The sequence below is a fragment of the Caloenas nicobarica genome, chromosome 24 (genome assembly GCF_036013445.1).
Source record: "Caloenas nicobarica isolate bCalNic1 chromosome 24, bCalNic1.hap1, whole genome shotgun sequence".
NCBI classification, from domain to species: domain Eukaryota; kingdom Metazoa; phylum Chordata; class Aves; order Columbiformes; family Columbidae; genus Caloenas; species Caloenas nicobarica.
Window position 1 is genome coordinate 3,314,161 of NC_088268.1, and position 21,334 is coordinate 3,335,494.

General features: G+C 58.9%; 1 protein-coding gene across 1 annotated transcript in view; it reads left to right on the forward strand.

Moving 5' to 3' along the window:
- Positions 1-4,929: 4,929 nt before the first annotated feature.
- KCNH6 (potassium voltage-gated channel subfamily H member 6) overlaps positions 4,930-21,334 on the forward strand; it is a 32,326-nt gene continuing 15,921 nt past the window's right edge. The window contains exons 1-3 of the mRNA XM_065650909.1: positions 4,930-5,089; positions 8,064-8,294; positions 15,539-15,694. Coding sequence (XP_065506981.1) covers positions 5,014-5,089; positions 8,064-8,294; positions 15,539-15,694 — 463 coding nt within the window. The 5' untranslated portion in view covers positions 4,930-5,013. The remainder of the gene's footprint in view (positions 5,090-8,063; positions 8,295-15,538; positions 15,695-21,334) is intronic.

A 21,334-nucleotide genomic window follows, 5' to 3' on the forward strand; every position in this document is an offset into this window, starting at 1 on the left:
TGCTTAAAAATCACACCAATTTAAAGCAAGAAACACCCTGGGTTCCCTCCACCAGCCTGGGGACCCTTTTGGCACTGCAGAACCCCTTTAATTTTTTGAGGTTCCGTTTTTCTAGGTTTCAATTTTTTAGGTTTCTCTATATTTTTAGGCTCATTATCCGCCATGGGAAGGCAGCTGGGGGGGTTCCCACACCCCGTGGCCCCTCGGTGCTGGTGGGGGCCTGGCCAAGCCGGGTCTATTCTTAGCCGGCGGGTGGCCGGGCAGGAGCAGACAGGGTGCACGGGGCCGCGTTCCTCACATTCCCCTTCCCCGGGGACAAGGAGCGCCTGGAAATGTGCAGCCGCAGCTTGGCAGAGGCCGGGGGCCATCAGCGGGGGCCACCCTGGGCGGGAGACATGGGGGAAGCGGCGTGGGGGGGTCCCAGGGGACAGCAGAGGTGTCACAGGGATGTGGGGAGCGGTGGTGGGGACTGGGGGGGATAAAGGTCCATTTGGAGGTGATGGGCAAGTTGGGGACCCAAAAGACACCCCCCCCCCGCAAAAAAAGCAAGATCAATCCCTGCAGCTTTTCCTGTTGCTTCCGAGTGGGACATGGCCCTTGTTGGGGAATAACATCCGTGACTTGGTTTAATGTCACCGAGTCCTTCCCAGGTTTGCAGGGCCCTCCCCTGCGATGGCGTGGCAGAAAGCCCAGGCTGACGAGGGTTAATTTTGGCTGCACATTTCACTGTTTTTCTTTTGGGGTGTTTTGTTTTGTTTTGTTTTTATACTTAGTGAAACAAATAGTGAAAGGCTGGAAAAATAACATCACAATTTGGAGCGGTGGGGTGGAGGAGGGAGTCAGGACAAGGAGCATCCTTCTCCCTGCAAAAGCCTTTTACAGCCCAAATTCCTCCTTCTGCTGTCACATCCCTGGAGCATCCTCCAAAATTGAAGGGCAAAGCCGGGGCATGAGCCATGCCAGGCGGCTGGGACACCCGAAACTGCCTGGGGACAGCCCTGGTGGCTGCAGGCAGCTTTGGGGACCGCGACAGCCCCGTCTCTCCCTCGCCGGCTGTGTTTGCAGTGTGGCTCTAATTACAGAAATGTGGAGAAATGCCGTCTCTCGGTCGGCAAACATTTCTCCCGGCAAGCGCCAGCCAGCAGCTGCCGTGCTGGGATTCAAGTGAGCGCCCCGTCCCCTCCATCCCACACCTCCCACCCCAAATCCACGCCCCATTTCATGGCTGTAACCCCCTTGCCTGACACTCCTGCACCTGCCCAGGGCAGCCTCTCGCCAGGTGGGTGATAAATCCCTGCGCAGATTATAATTCCCTGCACTCCCCGGTGACTCCTTATGCACTTGTGCTGCAGGAGCGGGGAGGGGAAGGACACCCTTGGAAAGCACCTAGGGCTCATTTGTCCTGGAAATCGGGTGGTTTCCCACCGATTTCCCAGAGTGTGAGAATGAAGGATGGAAGGGGAAAGGAGCAAAACCTCAAAAACACTCGAGGAGGAGGAAAGACGTGAGGGAGAGAGGAGGAGAGCAGGGTGAGGAGAGCAGGGCAAGGAGAGAGAGGATTATTGCTCAGTTGAATTAGAGGGAGCCCTTCAGCTGCCTTGAACAGCAGGAGAATTTGCCCAGAGACCCCAATTCTTCCTGTTTGGGATAAAATGTAAGCACAGGATTAACTGCAAACATATGCTTAAGACCCAGAAAATCGAAAGAAGTCTGGGCAGAAAATGCTCCGAGGGCAAGGAGGGCACGGACCGGCAGCCTCGTGGATGAACCGGCTCTGCTGGGATGTGCTGGGAGGGACTGGGAGAGTGGTGGGGGGACTGGGAGAGCCATGGGGGAATGGGGAGAGCCACAGAGGGGTTGGAAGAGCCATGGGGGCACTGGGGGTTCTCCTGGAGCTCAATTAATAATAAAGTGAAGGGAATGACGTGACTCAGCTCCACCTGTGAGGGCTTCATGGGGCAAAGGGTTGGTCAGAGAGGCTGTTCCACCAGCCACACGATGGGATGGGACTCTCCAGCCAGAGACAGGAGGATCAAAGTGGTCGCACTGCCATGGCCAGAGCAGGACAAGCTTTCCTGGGTCACCCCACAGCCCTGGCAGAGGGGGCTGGGGACACCAGGGCTGTGCCCTGTCCCATGCCCAAAACCCCGCCGGTGCCTCTGTGCTCCCCTCTGCAGCCCCATTCCCTGCTGGGGGGGCTGCGAGCCGGCACGTGGCCTTATCATCAGACACATCCGTGTCCACGTGATGTGTCCGTGAACATCCCGGGCTGATTTATGGGATGAGAGGAGGGCAGGGGGCCAACCTTAAATCCTGACTGCTTGGTGATTAATAATCATAATTACGATCATATTAGCTGTAGTAATAATAGTTTGCCTTCCTTTGCAGAACTGGTCATCCAGGAATCTCAGCGCAGTTTCACAAGGTTGAGTGACCAGCATCTCTATTTTCTAGCGAGGAAATTGCGGCACAGAGCTGTCTCCCTTGAGTCACCCAGTATATCAACAAGAAAACAGAGAAGGCAGCAGCCTGGACACCGTGTCCCTCTCCCTCCCCCATGCTATTAAGCCGCATCTGTGTAATATAGAGCAAAACATCCTCCACGACTTGCAGTAAATCATGGCAGAGGCAGCGTGCAGAGTGGATAGGGGGAGATAATGGGTTTTTCACCCTCTTCAACAATAGAACAAGTTTTTCTCCGCTGGGAAAGACTGACTTCTATGTAAGATGGAGATAAAAGCAGTACCAGGGCTCTGAAATGGGCTTGCAGGGCACCTGCCTTTGCTCATCCACTTGCATTGCTGGCCCAGGGACAGGAGGAAACTCTGGCGGGCAATGCTGTGGGTCAAATGCCCCATGGGCATGGCCTGACCCCGATGTGTATTGCTGAGATGCACTGGAATATTAATTGAAAATCCCAGCAAAACACTCCTGCTGATGATAATGGACCATAATCCTCTTAGACCAATTTCATGCCTGAAAAATCGTGCATAACAAAATAATAATAGAAAGCCCCTTAGTGGACACTGTCCTTAGCAGTGGGCCCAGGGAAAAAGTGCCGGCCAGATGAGATTACTCAGGAAGGAAAGCGAGCTGGTCCCCATGGCCTTCACCTCTGAGGGGCACGGAGAGGTGGGCAGAAGAGCTGAACTTGGGGCTGGGGCTGAACAGCTGCCCTGGCAGCGCAGCACTGTGGTGGGACCCCTCTGTCCCACAGAGACCTGGGGACCCACTGGGACCTCTCTGCCCTACGGAGCCCATGGGACCTTCCGTGGCCACAGAACCCCGAGATCCCCTGGACCCTCTATGTCCCCCTGAGCCTCCAGGACCCCCCAGACGCCATGTGTTCTCCTGAGTCCTCAGGACCCTGCGTGTTCCCCTGAGCCCCCTGGACCCCCTGGACCCTCAGTGTCTCCCAGGGACCCTCCGTGCCCGCAGACCCCTGTGCCAGGCCGGGCCCCGCGATGCCAAGCCCCCCCATACGAGCAGCCAGCCCCCCCCGCCCGCCCGGTCTTTCAGCACCACGGCGAGTGGACAGCGCCGGGCACGGGGCCCCGCCCCCGGGACCCCCCGGAACCCACCGGGACCCCCCAAACCTCCTCCCCGGCAGCCCCAGCACCTCAGCCCTGCACCCCCTCTTCCATCCCCCTGCACCCCATCTTCCTCCCCCTGCATCCCCCGCCATCCCCTACTCTGCCCCCCCCGCGCCTACCGGCACCCTCTCCCGTGCTGCACCCCCTCCTCTGCACCCTGCACCCCTCAGCACCCTCTCCTCTGCTTCTGCACCCTTGCACCCACAGACCTTTCCCCCCCTCCAACACCTGCACCCACCGGCACCCTCTCCTCCGCCTCTACACCCCTGCACCCCAGCATCCCCTCATCTGCCCCTGAACCCCCCACACACCCCCTCCGCACCTACACGCCCCCCTCCACCCACCACCCCTTGCACCCCGGCATCCTCTGCCACCCCCAGCACTCCAGCGCCCACTATCACCCTTTCTTCTGCCACCCCCTGCACCCCATCACCACCCTCCCCCATCACCCCCACTCCCCAGCACCCCCCAGCACCTCCTCCTCCAGCACCTCTCTCCAGCCCCCCAGCCCTCCTTCCTTCACCACCCCCTTTCTCCAGCGCCCCCAGCGCCCTTCACCTGCACCCCCACCAACCCCCCCATCCCCAGCACAGCGTCCTGCCCCAACACCCCAATACTCCAGCACCCCTTGTCCCAACACCTAAAGGACCCCCCACTCCATCCCTCCCATTACCTTCTGCACCAGTAACTCAAGGACCTCACCTCCATCCCCCCAAATACCCTCTGTCCCAGCCCCTCAAGGATCCCCTTCCCTTCCCCCCCATCACCCTCTGCCCCAGCACCCCAAGAGCCCCCCTTCCATCCCCCCCAGCACCCCTTGTCCCAGCCCCCCAAATCCCGCACCCCCAGCACCCACCTGCTCCCCACCCCCGATTCCACCCCCGAGCACCCCCAGTCTGCGGGGCCGGTGCCGGGCGGTGCCAAACGGCTGCCGGTGCCGAGGGACCCCGGGAGGGCACCGGGGAGACCTGGGGGGCTCCACGGGGGGGGCGGTACCATCTCCCCGGCCGGCAGCTGTTGCTGCTGACGGTTCCCCCGGAGCCTCCGGCGGGCCGGGGCAGCGGTGACTAAGCACTTTGGGGGTTTCTACACTTATTCTTTTATTCTATTATTTTCTCCCCCTTTCAAGCGGGTCCTCCCCCCGCTTCCTCCCCCTCTCCCCATCCTCATCCTCCCCGGCCGCCCCCGCCCGGAGCCGGGCGCGGCAGGGCGGGCGGAGGGGTTCCCCCTTCCGGCCACCGGGAGCATGGGAGCCCCGGGCCGGCGCGGCTCCAGAGCTCGGCCAGCCCTGGGGTGAGGCGGAGCGGGGCCGTGCCGTGCCGGGCCGGGCCGTACCGAGCCGCTCCGGGCTCGGGCCGCGCTCCCCCGCCGCCCCCGCGGGAAGTTCCGCCGCTCCCGGAGCGCGCAGGGCGGCGGAGCGATGCCGGTCCGCCGGGGCCATGTGGCCCCCCAAAACACCTACCTGGACACCATCATCCGCAAATTTGAAGGGCAAAGTGAGTACCGCACCCCCCCACACCCTCCGGTCCCGCTCCCGCGGCTGCGGGCAGCCCCCCAACTTCGGGAAACAGCGGGGAGAAGCGGGGGGGGGACACAGAGCGGGGCCACCCGTGGGGTGTCCCCGGGGAAATGAAGGCGCCCCTCTCATCTCCCGGGGGGGGAGAGGGGTGGGCGACAGCCAGGCAGTGTCCCCGCGGGTATTTATAGACAGGGTGACACAAGGGGGGACGAGCGGTCCCAGCCCGGTGGTCCCCCGAGGGTTGGGGACACCGCGGCCCCCCGCAGTCCCCGGGCTGGGAGGGGGTCCCCGGGGTGGCGGGGAGGGGTCCCGGCTGGCAGGGCTGGGGGACAGGGGCGAACGGCAGCGCCGACGGGCTCGCTGCCTGTTTGCCTTCAACTCGGCGCAGCTCGGAGGCAGCCGTCCCTGGTGAAATGTTGCCATTTGCTGTTGCTCGGAGTAATCCCTTCATATGAATTTTTGGGCTGATTTTCGTGTCAAATCTAGCGAGGAGTTTGTGCGCATCGGGGAGTGCTGGGGTTTGCGTGGGGCTGGGTGGGGGCCGTGGGGAGGAGGCGGCGGGGGCTCCGCTCCCACTGTCTGGGCACCCCAATGGGGTTGGGTCCCCCCTACGCAGCCAAGGATGAGGGGAGGGGGACAGGGGACTGGGGTCACCCAACAGCTGTGCCCAGAGGGATGCACCCCCCACTGCCCCGGCTCGCTGTGCTTTTTCTCTAGTGTTTGCCGGGTGGGCAAACGTCCCCGGCGCTGTCATGCCTGCCCCGGCAGTGAGTGACGTGACCCTGGGGATGGGAAGCGAGAAAAACTGTCCCTGGTTCCTATCAGCCTCCAGTGGGAAGCGGCAGCTGGGGAGCAGCGGGGGCACACGGCGCAGCGTGCCAGCGGGGAAGCAGCCAGGCCCCCCCGTCCCTGCCTGTGCCCTGCCTGTGCCCTGCTGCCATGTCAGGCACCAACTGGGCTCTGCCCAAACATCACGCCGTGCTCCCCTGCGGCACCTTCGGGGTGTAACAGGTGTTGGGTGGGAGACACCAAACCAGCCCCCCAGCCTGGTCACATTGCAGTGTGTCCTCCCCTGCTCATGGGTGCCTTCACACCCCCTGCACTCCCACGGGTGCAGCAGCACCCAGTGAGTCCCCGCTGGAGCCGGAGAGGCCCAGTGCTTCCCTCCCAGCGCCGATGCAGAGCCCCGGTACCATGGGGGCAAAGGCAAATCTGCAGGTGAGGGCAGGGCAGAAAGCAAATGTGGGGTGAAAATACCCCCAAGGAGACCAGGCTCTGCAGCTCCTTCCCATCCCAGCCTTGGTCACATCCCCCGTGCTCAGCACCGCTCACTCCGGCGCCCTGCCAGCCCCGTAAATCCTGTCCTGTGCCAGCCCAGCCTGCAGCCAGCCTGGATGAGGCCCGTGGGGCTGGCGCTGGATGGGGAAATGTTCATCACAGGTGGGGATTGTGCCCCAGGAGGGCGGCTCTGGGGGAAGGTCCTCTCCTTGTGCTGCCTTCCAGCTGGCAGAGCGATTTGGATCGAGAAGGATCGGGAAGAGGGAATAGGGAAACATTTGGCCGCAACGGTTTGTGCCATTTGCAGCGCCGGCACCTGCGTCAGCCCTGCGTGGGAGAGAGAAAGGTGCCGGGGTGGGAGTCCCCCAGGAAGGGCCACCGAGCGCCGGCACAGGGTGGGATGAAGCAGGAACCTTCAGTGCAGCATTCCTGGGAGCACTGGTTTTACTGGGAGGCATCTTCACTCTGCAGGTGACATTAGAGAGAGCCCTAATGTGCCAGGAGTGGGTACCCCCAACCCACCGGGTCCCAGGACTGAGTGCCAGAGCTGTGTGGAGCTCTCACTTTTGGGTGAAATTCCTCCCAAGGCTGGAGCGCAGCCGGGCTCTGGAGCACACAGGCTGCAGATGCCATTCCTGGGTAATCCAGGAGATTAATTGGGGTCTGGGCTGGGAGGCAGCTTCCAAATGGACCCTCTGCTCCGACCTGGCTCTGGCTCCAGCCTGGATCTGATGCCAAGCACTGAGGGAGATGCTGCTGGGGGAGCACGGCATCCATCGCATCGGCATCCATTGCATCAGCATCCACAGCTCTGTCACATCCCAGCAAACCTGTCCCAGAGAGGGACTTCCCCAGCCCAGCACCCCCTGATCTCCTTGTAAGAAAAAAACCAAACCAAACAAAAATCAAACCAAATCAAAGCTCTAGGCTGGGTCTCCCCCATGATAAGGACAGGAGCGGCTGGATGACGTGGGCAGCGCTGCCACACACCCCGGCATGACAGCGAGTCCGGCCCCAGCCCAGGCAGCTGCGGCACCAGGAGAGGACAGGGCAGCACCGCTCCCTGCCTCAGTTTCCCCTCTCCTCGACCTAAACCCTTTTCTTCTTGAGCACAGGGACCACGCAGCCCAGCAGGATCTGGATTTCAGCTTCAGCCTGAAGGCACAATTATCCTATAAAACATTAGGAGAATCATTAGCGTGATGGGTTTCACCCGGCTTCCCATGAAGCCAAGTCTCGCGCTCACTCCTCCTCTCGCCCCTCGCCTGACTTCAGTAAATCTGAGCAAGGGTGGGAAGTCTCTGAGATAACTCAGGTCCCTGATAAGCTCCTGGGGAGGGACGGACGCTGCAGCTCGTCCCTCTGCCTGGGGACAGATTAAACAGCAGCGAGTCCCTGCGTGCGAGTGCTGAGACATCAAGGCTGTGCAGGTTCACCCACCCCAGCAAAAACTTCCTTTAGTGGGGACCCACCGCTTTGTGTCCCCCATGGTCACCGATTTGCATTAAATTGGGGGAATTTTGTCTCTCTGAAGAGCAGGGCAGCACCCAGACCCGTCGCCCATGTCCCCATCCCTGCACAAGCCCCACAGCGGGTGGCATCAAAAACCCCAAGCACCTCCCATGCACCCAAGCTGTCCCCACTGCCCCCCTAAGCCTCCTGCCTCCCCGCAGACCGCAAATTCCTCATCGCCAACGCCCAGATGGAGAACTGCGCCATCATCTACTGCAACGACGGCTTCTGCGAGATGTTCGGCTACTCGCGCGTGGAGGTGATGCAGCGACCCTGCACCTGCGACTTCCTCACCGGCCCCGACACCACCAAGAGCTCCATCGCGCAGCTCACCCAGGCCCTGCTCGGCTCCGAGGAGTGCAAGCTTGAGATCCTCTACTACCGCAAAGACAGTAAGAGTCACTTTTTTTTGGGGGGGAAGGTGTCATCTGCCCCGGGATTTGGGCTGTCAGAAGCCGGTGGTGGGAGGTGAAGAGGGTGTGATGCTACCCTGTTTCCCTGAAAATAAGATCTACCCCGAAAATAGGCTCTAGCATGATTTTTCAGGATTTTTGAGGATGCTTGAAATATAAGCCCTACTCCAAAAATAAGTTACAGTTCATTAAAAAAACTCAATTTAAATAGTGTCCAGGCACCTATACATGTAAAAAAGTACCATCTTTTGGAGCGAAAATTAGTATAAGACACTGTCTTATTTTTGGGGAAACAGAGCACCAGAGCATCGGGATTGCACCCAGCACCAGGGCTTTGCCTGAGGCGAGTCCTTGGTGGCACCCGGCCATCTCTGCTGTGATGGGACACTGTGGGCGTTGGCAGCTCGAGCGATGGAAGTTGTTCCCGGATTATTTGCGAATCGGGTTGTTTGCGAGCCTCTGGTGACGGCTCAGAGCTCCCGGGGCAGGCGATGGCGTCGCTGCTGGGATCTCTGTGTCACAAAGAGGATCCCATGGGAAGGGGACAAGGGTGTCCCGGTCTGCGCTCCCAGAGGACATGAGACAGACCCTCCATCTCTGCCAAAAGCGGGTGCAGGCGACGGCCTCGGAGCCGCCTCTCCAGCCAGCAGGATGCGGCTGTGCGTGCACAGATGGAATTACGTTAAGATGAAAATGAAGCTTTGATGGAAAATACCTAGTGATTAGTTCTAATACTGCAGGAAGTTAAATAAATATTGGGTGCTTGATGCTGCAAACCCGCAGTGGCCAGAGCTCCCAGGGGCGGGGAAAATACAGATTGGGTGCTTGCTAGAGGTTAAAAATATGAAGTATTTCCTTTCTTTTCAACCTCTGGAGCTTTCCCATTGCTTTAGATTGTATTGATGGGGGCTTGGCCCGAGCAAGGGGCTGCATCCTGCCGTTGGCAGCTCGCGGAGCAATGGAGAGCAGGAGAAACAACTGGAAGCGAAGGGAAGGAGAGGGCAGGAGTGCTGGCTCCCAGCCCAGCGCCCTATCTCGGGGCTGGGACCCGGTGGTCCTGGCCGCCCTCCCAGACCTTATCTCCCGGCTGGCAGCCAGGTGCCAGCGTATCGCCCCGGGAATTATCCTGGCAGCACCCCATGTGTTAACCCGCAAGATCAGGCCGCTCACCAGCCACATTTCCCATACAATTTTCCTTCCGTCCTCTCCAAGCGACCCGGTTGAGGATGTTCCCGGTGGTGCCCATTCTGGGTGAGGTGATGCTGGGGCTGGGGTGTGAGTCCCCCCTTGGTTTGCAGGGACCTGGCCGGAGCCCAGCGCAGCCTGGGAAGCATGAGGAGACGCGGGCACACGCTGTCCCCTTGTTCCCATCCCAGCGCTATGGCAGGGACAGCATCTGCAGCCCTGTCCCCCTCCCTTGGGATAGTTTCCCCATCCATCCCCGATCCAACGCCATCCTCAGTGCTTTGAAGCTCGAGGGATGCTCCGTGCTCTCCTCGCAGCCCTGCTCTTCCTCTAGGCCACGGGAAACTCTCAGCGCAGCTCTGAGATGCTTTCTTCTCTTTTTTTTATTTAAGAAAAAAAAGCCCAGAAGCAAACCCTTCATGTCTATTTTTAAAACCCAGCCCCACCGGCAATATGCTTTCCAATTGTTTCCCCCCAGCACTCAGCCTGCGACCGCTCAGCCCATTATAAATGGGTCTTATCGGCAAAGAAAAGGCTTTCGCATTATAGGGAGCTGCTGCTTAATTAGCCGGCGGAGGCTCCGAACCCGCCTGTCCTCTTTTTTATACTGGCGGCACCAATCTCCAGCCTCAAACCTGCTGTTTATTACTGCGGTACTCCCGGCTCTGCAGCTCGCGGGGTTGTTTCCTCGCTTTTCTGCTTGCCAGAGACATTATTATACCCCAAATGTGGCTGTCAGAGCTTCCCTGGCAGGGCCAGGGTGGGATGGATGGAGGTGGGTGGGATGGGGGGCACCCATGGGTGCACAGGCAGGGTGCTGTACGATGGTGTCCGTGGGGACGGCCCCGCTGCTCGGTTCTTGCTCATTTGCCCACGCTGTCATTAGGTAATTATAAAAGGAGCCATGGGTGCTGATGGCGAGCCCAGCTCTGGGCAGCCGAAACGGAGCCAAGAACCAAATCCCAGCGGGGGAAGATGGGACCAGCCCAGCAAGGACAGTTGTCCCTCCCTGTCACCGTAGCCCCAAAAAGGCTTCGGAAAGCGGGGAGAACCCGACCGTGGCACATGTGGGCTCTAATCCCGCGCTCAAAGCCGGGAGATCAGTGAAAAGTTAATTTCCTCACAAGATGCTGCACAGCTGGGTCATCACAGGATCCCCTCCTGCTGCGGCGAGGAGCAGCCACGGCCACCGCTCCTGGCGACACGGTCCCCGCGGTGGCCAGGGCTGAGCCGAGTGCCCTCCAGCGTCCGCTGGGGACGGCACGGGGGGCTGAGCTGATCCAGCGTGGGGGTATTTCCCCCGCAAGGGTGATGTGCTTGGCAGCAAAGCCACCAACAAGACCCCCGCACGGGGTCCCCGGCACGGGGCTGGTGGCCGCAGGTGCCGCGGCGCTGGCATGGCCCGAGCGGCAGCAGCTGGCGGCGCCCGCTCCCGCTTCGTCGGCATTAATGTGACGTTATGAATATGAAAGGGGAGATGTAGGGACGAGACAGCTGGAGCAGCTGGTGGGGCAGCCGCCCTCGGCCCCTCTGTCCCTGTCCCCTCCCACAGGAGCAGTTTGTGCCGGTCCCCTGGGGCCGGGGATTAGGGACCAGATCAGCCCAGCAAACTCATTACACTGGTGCTGTAAGCGGGGATTTCCCGCGGGGGGCTATGGAAGGAGCGGCGGGACATTACAGAGAGATTAAGGCACCTGGTGTCACCCAGGATGTCCCTGCACAGCTCCCTATGGGGGCTCACAAGAAGCAGGAGGGAAAATCCTGCCAGGAGCTGCTGGATCCTGGCACCACTGGGGCTGGTGCCGGTGGCCGCTGGGAACCTCTGCTGCTGCCCATGGGGTGGACAAGGCAGGACAGAGGGGACAAGGCAGGACGGAGGGGACAAGGCAGGACGGAGGGGACAAGGCAGGACGGAGGGGACAAGGCAGGACGGAGGGGACCTCCCAGGTGGCGGCGGAGCAGGGAGACACAGCCAGCCGCAAAACCCCAACCCCAACTTGAGCTCTTTGCTTTTACAAAAACATGTGGGTTTTAAGCCAAGCCGGAGCCGCTCGCTTTGCGTGCCTTCAAGGGTCAGGCTTGGCAGAGCCGGGCTGTGACCTCGGGAAGGGGACAGACACCATGGCCCAGCTCCAGACTTATAAACATCCCGCCTCGCGATGACAAACGCTCTGGCCTCGGAGATCCCGCAATGCAGGGACGATTCTGCCATCCTGGGCACGGCTGCACCGCAGCTCCAGCCACCCCCGTGCCCCAGCTCTGCCCCAGGGACAGCGCGATTGGGGTACAAAGCTGGAAGAGACACGTTTCCCATCCTCTGCTGCTCCTCAGATGCTTGGAGCAGATGTCCCATGAACAGAGGGACAGGCCCAGAGCATTCCCAGCACCCCCAGGGACAGAATCACAGAATCATTTTGGCTGGAAAAGCCCCTCAAGATCATGGAGTCCAACCGTTCCCCCAGCCCTGGCACTGACCTGAGAACCTCATGTCCGTCTGTCCAACCCCTCCAGGGATGGTGACTCCAGCACTGCCCTGGGCAGCCTGTTCCAATGCCCCACAGCCCTTTGGGGAAGAAATTGTTCCCCAGATCCAACCTCAACCTCCCCTGGCGCAACTTGAGGCCGTTTCCTCTCATCCCAGGAGGCTTTTTTCTGACATCCCTGCCCCAGCAGAGCCCCTGATTCCCACCCCGAACCCTCCATCCCCATCCTTGCTGGCTGTTACATTCCCAGTGGCCCCATGCGTCACGGGGACGTGGTCCACGGGATGGCCGGACAGCCCCGGCAAACACTGTCAGCGCTGCAAGCTTTGGCCACGCAACCCTGCGCTAAGCTGGACTAATTCCTACAGCCAGTGGGGATTTAGCAAGTGGAAGACCACGGGCTTGGATGCGGCCGCTCGCTTTGTTTGCAGAGGAGGTTAAGCTGCCTTTTGCCAGCCCCCTGTATTGATCCAGGACTTCTTTTGGTTCCTGGGGATTGGAGCATCCTTCCACCCACACCCCAAAACATCTTGCTGGGCTTGAAGCATCCTTCTTGCAGCTTTGTTGGTGGTACCCTCAGCCACTCAATATTCCTGGTTTTCTGCACTTCCCTTGAAAGTTTCTACCCAGCCCTGATGTTGATTTATCCCCGGACAGGAGCAAGGCTCAGCCCTCCTGAGCATCTCCCCGGCTTCGTCCCCATCCCGGTCCCTGGTCCCTGTCCCCTCCGTGCCCTTCCCAGCCCCTCTCCTCCGCCCCGTTATATAATACCACTATAGATTTAGCCACTCTGCCATGAGACCCTGCAGATTAAATCTCTCGGCCCGGGGGGAGGGAAAAGAGTCGGTCAGAGCTCCGAGGGCAGATTAATAGCTTGCTTTTTTAATATTCATAACAATACTCGTTTGTGTCCGGCTCTCGGAAACCCCCATGTCCTGTTGATTAGTTTAATACTGATGATACCAACAAATGCATTAACCACTAGAGGCTGCGGAGGATAAGAAGGCTGGGGAGGGAGGGCCCCCGACTATGACATTTTTAATGTTATTAAGCGCTCATTTTCATCAAGGTCAGAAGACAAGATGGGTCGGAAAGCGCAAACCTCCGAGCGCTCAGCTTGAGGGAGGTGGGCTGGGTGTTTGGAAGATCAAACCCACCCCAGGGTTTTAGGGCATGAGCTGTTTTTCCCAGCCCATGAAAACCCATCACATTGGGTGTGGAACCTTCCAAAACACCATCCATGTCACATCCCTCCTGCTGAGCCCTTTCCGCAGCCCCTGGGCTGAGTTTTGCCCCCGGCAGGCACACAGGCAGGTTGCGATTGCCCCCAGGGTTCCTCCAAGAGATCATTTAGCAGCTGGATAAAATTAGATGGATGGAGACAGATTAGCTGAACAGCTGAAGGGAAGAGACGGGCAGATGGATGGGGACAGTCGATCGAGGAACCAGGGTGGGAGCGTGGAGCTGGGGTCCCTCCCGGGGCCGGCTCAGCCCACCAGCACCGCAGCATGGCTGCGGTTACTGGCTTTTGTGGGGAAGGATGGGGAGGTTTGGTATTTGCACAACCCAGACTGGCTCGCTGCAGGGAAACTGAGTCAAGGCACAAGGGTCTCCACAGAGCTGGGGGTACCCCAAATCACAGCTGCCCAGAGACCCCAAATCCTGGAGGACTGCTCTGCCTTTGCGCCAGGCTTAAAGGAACACACTACTCCTACCTCCATCCTCTGCGTCATCCCCTTGGTGCTGTCCATGCCGTGGGACATGCGTCTGAGCCAGGAACCGAGCTCCTGGCATGTGGGACTGTGCCTGGTGGGGCTATTTTTGGGGTGATCCCCCTGGGATCAGTGTGGGGCTCCCAGCAGCCCCAGCCAGGGCTGCTCAGGCTCAGCAGGATCAAACCAGGCACCAGCTGCCTCCCAGCCTCCTCCCAGCTGCTCCTTATATCCCTCCAACTGGATGTAACTGGGCCCAGTTTTCAGCTGTTCGGCATCAGACTGGGATTAACCCTTTCCATGCCACCTAGGACCTGCTGGGACCCAGCTGCCATGAGAAGAGCAGATAGGATCATGGAATCAAAGAGCAGTTTGGGTTGAAGGGACCTTCGAAGTTCCCCCAGTGCCCCCCCTGCCATGAGCAGGGACATCTGCACCAGCTCAGGTTGCTCAGAGCCCCGTCCAGCCTGGTCTGGGATGTCTCCAGGGATGGTTCATCCACCACCTCTCTGGCCAACCTGGGCCAGGCTCTCACCACCCTCAGGGCCAACAATTCCTTTCCTCATGTCCAGCCTCATCATCCTCATGTTCTTCATCATCATCCTGCTGAGCATCACACAGGACACCTCACACCCTCGGCATCACCTACAGGACACCTCTCGCCTTTCAGATCCCTAAAAATCCTGACAAAAGGAGAGAAAAGGGCTCGTTTCTTTCCATGCCTGCAGCGTGCCCGTGCGTCCCTTCGAAACAGCTTCATCTGCTGAAAACCCCCCCCGCCTCCTCCCCAGCTCACACGTTTAAGTGGATTTCCTCTCCCTGTGGTGAACAACGATGAAATAAAGAAAGAAAGAAATAATCCCAGCTGCCGGGCCCTTTAAACGGATTTCGCCGTATCCATTTCTTTCCCGTTCTTGTGCGTGTGTGTGTGTGTTTGTGTCTGTGCACATCCCTGACGTCACGGCAGATTTTGAAGTTGCCCGATGCCGGCCATCTGCTCCTGATTACGGGAGGCCCTGAGCTCCTTAAAATTATACGCAGAAAGGCCGACATCCCCCTCCCGGCCGTGCAGGATTGGGGTGGCAGCACATCCCTGCCAGATCCGGTAATCCCCGGTAATCAGAAAAGAGGCGAAATCAGGGATCCGCACCCGGCAAAACCTGCCGTGGAAGGAGGTGGCTTTGCTCGGTACCAGCCAGGCAGCGGTACCCGCTTGTCCCGTCCTTTTGAAGAGGTTTGGGGTAGGAACCCGGGGGGTGTTCGGGGGGGTTTTACCATGTCCGGGGTCCTCCCCGCAGCCCCCATCACTCCCAGGACACTGAGCGAGTCCCTGTGCCCCCTCGTGCCTCAGTTTCCCCATGGCAGGAGTGAGATAAGCCAGTGCCTGACGGCTCCGTGCGGTGCCTTAGGGGCTGTCCCAGGGTTGGGATGGGGACATGGTCAGGGTGGCCCTCATTGCCCACATCCAGGACATGAGACGGCTGAACTCAGTCCCCAAAAACTGCCTGGCGATTGCAGGGCAATTAGCTACGGGGCGATTATAAGCAGCGTGCTTAATGAGGTTAAACCACTACCTGGGACTTTCTGAGTTCTTAATTACCTACTCTTTAATTGCTGCTCTCAAGTACATTAATACAAATGACTGCCTGGGACAAAAAGGAAAAAAACAGGCGAGATGCGATCTATGTGAGCTGGGATGGGCTCACATGGGCTTCCAAATCCTCCGCTTCCCACCAAGATTCTTAAAAAACCACTTTTCTGCCAAAAATGTTTTGTGCTGGGGGAGTGGTGGGTGGGCAGAGCCCCCTGTGCATCCCCCCCTGAGCATCTCTCTGCTCGGCAGCCTCGTGTTTCCGCTGCCTGGTGGACGTGGTGCCGGTGAAGAATGAGGACGGCGTCGTCATCATGTTCATCCTCAACTTCGAGGACCTGGCGCAGCTCATCGCCAAGAGCTCCAGCCGGAGCCTGCACCGTCGCCTGTCGCAGAGCCTGCGCGGAGGTGGGTGTCACCGGGGACGGCGGGAGGGCAGCGGAACATCCTCGGGGTTCTCCCCGTCCCGCGGTTTTCTCGGGAGCTGCTGGGGGATGAAGGATGCGCCCGTGGCGGGGTGGGATCCCGCGCCGTGGGGCTGAGATCCGTGTTTCTGCAGCCGATCCGGCCAAACTCTGAGTGAAAAAAGGGCTGTTTGAGTCATCTGTGCTCCTCGTACATGTACACCAGCCCACACATGCCTCCCCAACCCCTGGGGACGTGGGGACAGGCGTGGGGACCGACCTCCCTGCACAGGAAGGTGCATTTTTATGGCGAGGGCATCTCGCTGTGAGCGGAGCTGTGGAGCCCCCTGCGCACCCCCTGCCTTGCTGCCTCCTTTCCATATTTAATGCTGGGAGGTTTTTTCCCATCAGTGGCTTGGGCCACCTCTGTGTGTCCGCAGCACCGTGTTGCCCAGGGCAGGACGTGCTGGTATGGGACGGGACCTGCGTGCGGGGTCACTGGGAAGGCCGGGGGACATTTGGTGTCACCGACGGCGTGGCTGTGCTATGGGGTTGTCACTGCAGGCGAAAGGCACAGGGATGGTTGCGCTGGGATGGCTCTGAGCTTTGGGCTGTTCCCCGCTGTCCCCGGCTCATCCCGGGGTTTTGCGGGGCTTTTGGAGGCAGCGGAAAATTCAAACTCCCTTTTTTTTGGGAAGGCTGGATCAACGGGAAGCCGTGGGGAGGGCGTGTGGATACCCAGGGATGCAGATGTTAGACCCAACCATGGGAAGGAGAGCTGTGGCTTCTCAATACCCTCCTGCTATATGGCCCTTGGTGCCAGTCACCTGTATTTTAGCCAGGGCAATAATCCTGCATCTGTCTTCATACAAACACTCCCTGGGGATGCGGGTCGCTATAGGGAGGATTTGGGCCTCAAACTAAAGCTGTGCGAGCAGCCAGAGTGTGTCCCAGGGGGTGGCACAATGGGACCAGGACCGGACCCAGGGCCACATCGGGGACCCACGGGGACCCTTCGTGCTGCCCGCTGTATCAGTAACATGAGTTTTAACGCATTCGCACTCGGTGCGTATTTATATCCCGGAGCCATGGAGGTGTTTGTATGTGTGTCCACGGGTCCCAGCGGAGACGCTCTGTGCGGTGATGGTTTTATATGTTCTCAGGCCAGACACACACAGAACTTACGGACATATGTGTGCGAATGTATATATTACCTGTGCATGCATTCCTATGTCTATGAAGTGATGCAATTTATATTTTTGGCATATCACTTTAGTACCGGTTAGCCTCTATGCACAGACTGCTGAGGAAATGCTAAATTCCAGCACGGGTGTTGCTTTGCATCCCCCTCAGCTCTCAGTACATCTTGATACATGATGCATCCATACCCCATCCCACCTTGAGCTGTACCTTTGGCTGCAGAAGGCACCCGGATAACAAGGGTACTTATTGCTTCCCTGCGCGTTGGAGGTTGCGCTGTGCATCCCCAGGAATGTTGCTCGGGTTTCCCACTCTGGTGCTGGGGAGCGCGGAGAGGCTGGAGCTGCTGGCGCCAGCCCAGGTCTCTCGCTCGTGTGCGGGTTTTCTGGCTCAGTCTTTAATTACACGGCCGCAGGCGGCTGCGTCGCCGCTCCCCGGCTCGCCGGTGCGCAGGGAAAGTCGGCAGCTTGGCTTCTTCCAGCTGAAAAGCTGCTCTGGGTGGCGGGGATGGGGTGAAGAGGGAGCCTGCATGGATTCCCTATCAGCGGGGGCGTTTTTGGGGAGCTGGGTAGGTCGGGAGCCTGTTTGAGCAGCTTGGTGATGTGTCAGGGCTCAGTGAGGGAAGCGAATCCTTTCACAACCGAACAGCTCCTGGATGCGCTGCTTTGTCCCAGGGGAAGATGTCACAACCGGGAGCACTGGGTCCCGCTGTGGGCACTGCCGGTGCCTCTCCACGTCTGGCCCCGTCCCCTCCTCAGCCTCTCCGCAGCCCCTCGCAGCCCCGCTGCCCTCGTCCCGCTCCCCGTCTCCGGCGACACGGTGTCCTGGTCCCCCGCGATGGCAGCAAGTGACCCCCCTGTCAGTGCTGCATCCCTCACCCAAAATCCAGAACAACTCCAGGAGCAAAATTGCTACCTTGTTTCCCCGAAAATAAGACAGGGTCTGATATTAATTTTTGCTCCAAAACTTGTTACTTTTTTACATGCACAGCTGCCTGGACGCTATTTAAATTGACTTTTTAAATGAACTGTGACCAGGGCTTATGTTTGGAGTAGGGCTTATATTTTGAGCATCCTCAAAAACCCTGAAAAATCATGCTAGGGCTTATTTTCGGGGTAGGTCTTATTTTCAGGGAAACAGGGTAGCACTACTGTTTTTAATGCCCTGCTAGCTTACCATCTCTTTTGTGTGTGTTTTTTTATTTTTTTTTCCCCCAAGTCTCACTGAGGAGATTTAGAGGCTCGATTTCCTCCAGGTCCAAATCCCTTAAGTGGCTTTACCCTCTTTAATTGGCTTAGGGATGCTCCGCACCTCTCCCATCTCACATCCACAGTTGTAGGGGACTCTCCTCCAGCCCAGCAGTGTTTTCTGCCAGGTCGGGCTCTGACTTGAGCACACGGCGATGTGATGGCACGGGCATAGCGAGTGTGTTGGAGGATGAAGTGGCACGTACACCTCCCAAAGTCACCCCAAACTCTCCGCAGCCTCTTCCCCTGCCCCGTCTCGCTCCAGCCGTCACGTGCAGCTAGGTTACATCTGTCTCTCTTGTGTTTTGTTTGTCTTTTTTTTTTTTTTTTTTTGTTTTTTAACAAGGTCAAGGTAGGAGGTTGAAGTTTAGTCTCCCGTCCCTGCGGCGACTCACAATCCAGCGGAATTCTCTGCCCACCAGTGAGTTTGATGGAGTAGCCATTGACTATGGAAAGGTAACCGTAGCCTTTGTCTGATATCAGCCCGTGCCTCAGGCCAGGTCCCAGCGCTCTTCCTCCGCTCTCCCCATCCCGCTCTCCCTCGGCTGCCGTGGCTCGGGCCATACCCAGCAGTAGGGACTCCAGTGCCGGGTCAGCGCTGAGCGCTGGTCCCAGTAAGGGCTGGTGGTGAGCGGCGGTGCTTTGGTGGCGTGGGATAGAGCTAGACGGTGCTGCCCCGCGGGGCCAGCGCCGCTGCCGAAGCTGGGAGGAAGGGCTGGCTCCGTAGTGTGAGTTGCCGGGGATGGTGGAGCTCCAGGGAGTTGTCCCCACCTCGAGGAGGGGACGTGCTGGTGGCTGCAGAGGCTGGAGCAGGTCTGCTCTGAGCAGGGACTTGCAGGCAAACCTCGAAAGGGCACATAGAATCGTTTTGGTTGGAAGAGACCCTCAAGATCATCGAGTGCAAGCGTTAACCTAACTCTGGCACACGTTTCCCCATGTTTTCCTGGCAGGGACCAGGCAGCTCTGGCTTAGTCCTGCAGCAAAGCCTGTGCTTGGTGTGATGGAGGGTGGCACTGTCACTGCTGGCACAGTGAGGCTGAAAATGTTGGTTGGACCTCTTTAGAGATTGCTGTTCTCGGTGGCTTCTTGACTGTCAATAGCGCTCAAGGTACCTCCAGGCAGAGACGTGTTGTTTAGTGCAAAGCTGCAGCTCGAGGCACAGGGCTGTGGGCAGGAGGCTTTTGCTCTGCTAACGCATCCCCGGACGCCAGGTTCTCACTGTGCTGGGTGTATCTGGACAGCATGGACCACGCTGCTTCCCCAAATCACAGATGTGAGGAGGTGAAAGGTGCCTGTCTTCTCAGAGGTTGTGCTTGTGGGAAGATGAAGACATTGTGTAGCGTTATCAGATGCTGAAGGCTCTGGGTGCCCCCAGTTGAAGCTGCAGTGGTTCAGGTGGACACACATGGGAGATGTGCGTTGAGGACAACCTGGTGATCCACAGCTTTGGTGGAGCTTGGTCAAGTGGCGGCAGCCCAGCAGATGCAGGGGCAGCCCAGCAGCCAGCCCCCCCATCCTAAAACCTGCAATAAAGTCTTTAGGGATGGTGAGAAGTGCCACAGTCCCTCCCATGCATATGACTGGTATGGGTACAGACCCACAGGTTTCTGCTCCAGAAGGTGGTTCCTTTGTGCACCCCATTGCAGAAGTCGTTAAAGGCTGGAAACTCTTTAGGTCTCCAGGGGAAAAGGTTTAGCGATGCCTGAGGGTTACTACAGGAGGAGGAGGACCACATACAGCAAAATTTGGAAGCCCAGCAGCTCCTCCAGTGCCTTCTGGTGCAGAGCACATCCTCTCCCATAGACAGGACCCCAGGGACTGACCCTCGGTGGTGGCCTGAGCCCTTGCCCTTGGTGAGGGAAGGGCAGGTCCACGTGTGGGACGTAGGGACACCTTGGAAAAGCTCACAGCAGGGCAGGTACTCCAGGCAAGCCTATCCCTATGGTCTCCTCTTCTCTTTTTTGCTCTGGCCTGCTCCCCAGCTGCGCAGCATCCCGCAAACCGCCCCGCGGCCGCCCAGCCTCTCCTAGGAGCTGGTAGGAGCTGCCAAGTCCCCAGGACTCGGTCACCCCACCACAAAGCAGGTCCTGGTCCCGGTTGGAGGTGACCTCAGGAACCGCAGCGCTTCCCAGCCCTCTGCTCCTCCTCTTACCTCCCCCGGCTCCCCCTCCTTCCCCCCCAGCACGCGAGGACTCCTTCTAATAAAACGCTTTCTCCTGGCTGTCTTAAAGCCTGGTGGTGACTCCTTGATTTTGAGGGACTTGAAGACATCGCCCAAGGAGAACTGTGTGCAGTCAGAGACCGAATCCCTCCTGGAAAAGGAGCGGAGGCCGAGCCTGGAGGCTGATCCCACCCTACAACACTCGTCCCCGAAACAAGAGCCTCCCTTGGTGGGCCCACGAGGGTCGTACTCTGCCTGGGGTTTCTTTCGGTCTCGCCCCGGGGGCAGCTTCCACAGCCTCCGCAGGGTCTCCTCCTTGGACAACTTTGAGGCTGCGAGGTCTGAGTTCCAGAGAAAATTCAGGGAAAGGAGGGCAAACTCAGGTAGGGGAAAAACCCCGGAGCTGTCGGTGCTACTGTGGGAGCCGTGGTCCTGGGTGATGGCCCCGGTGCGTTTTTGGGGGGAGGTCTCTTACCCTGCACTGCGAAGTGGAGATAAGTTGGGGTCTTCTCCCCCAAACCCGCTGGTGTCTATGTGCAAGCAGGTCCTGCTCTTTGGGTAGAGCCATCGGTGGTGTTGCCTGTGAGGTGTGAGGCCGCGTGAGTTTGCGTTTGGCTGCCCCACATGAGGGACATCCCGATACCATCACATCCAGACCTCTTGTTCTCATGAGAAAGATGATGACAAGTGAGATGGAGGTCAGGGAAGAGAAGCCTCAGTAATTGGGGATGGAGAGAGATCAGTCCGCGGTGTCTGGCTTGAGAAAACGGGGTGGGGGATCATGATCCTCAAAGAGTCACACGTTACGGACCCTCAGGAGGGGACACAACGTAGGGGGAGGGAAGGGGAATGAACAGGGAGGAGAAGGGTGGCAGCAGGATAGCTGGTGCTAACTGGGCACTTTCATAATGTCTTCAGACACCTGCCCGTGACACCTAGAATCATCATAGAATCATAAATAGTTTGGGTTGGAGGGACCTTCGCAGCTCCCCCAGTGCCCCCCCTGCCATGAGCAGGGACATCTGCATCAGCTCAG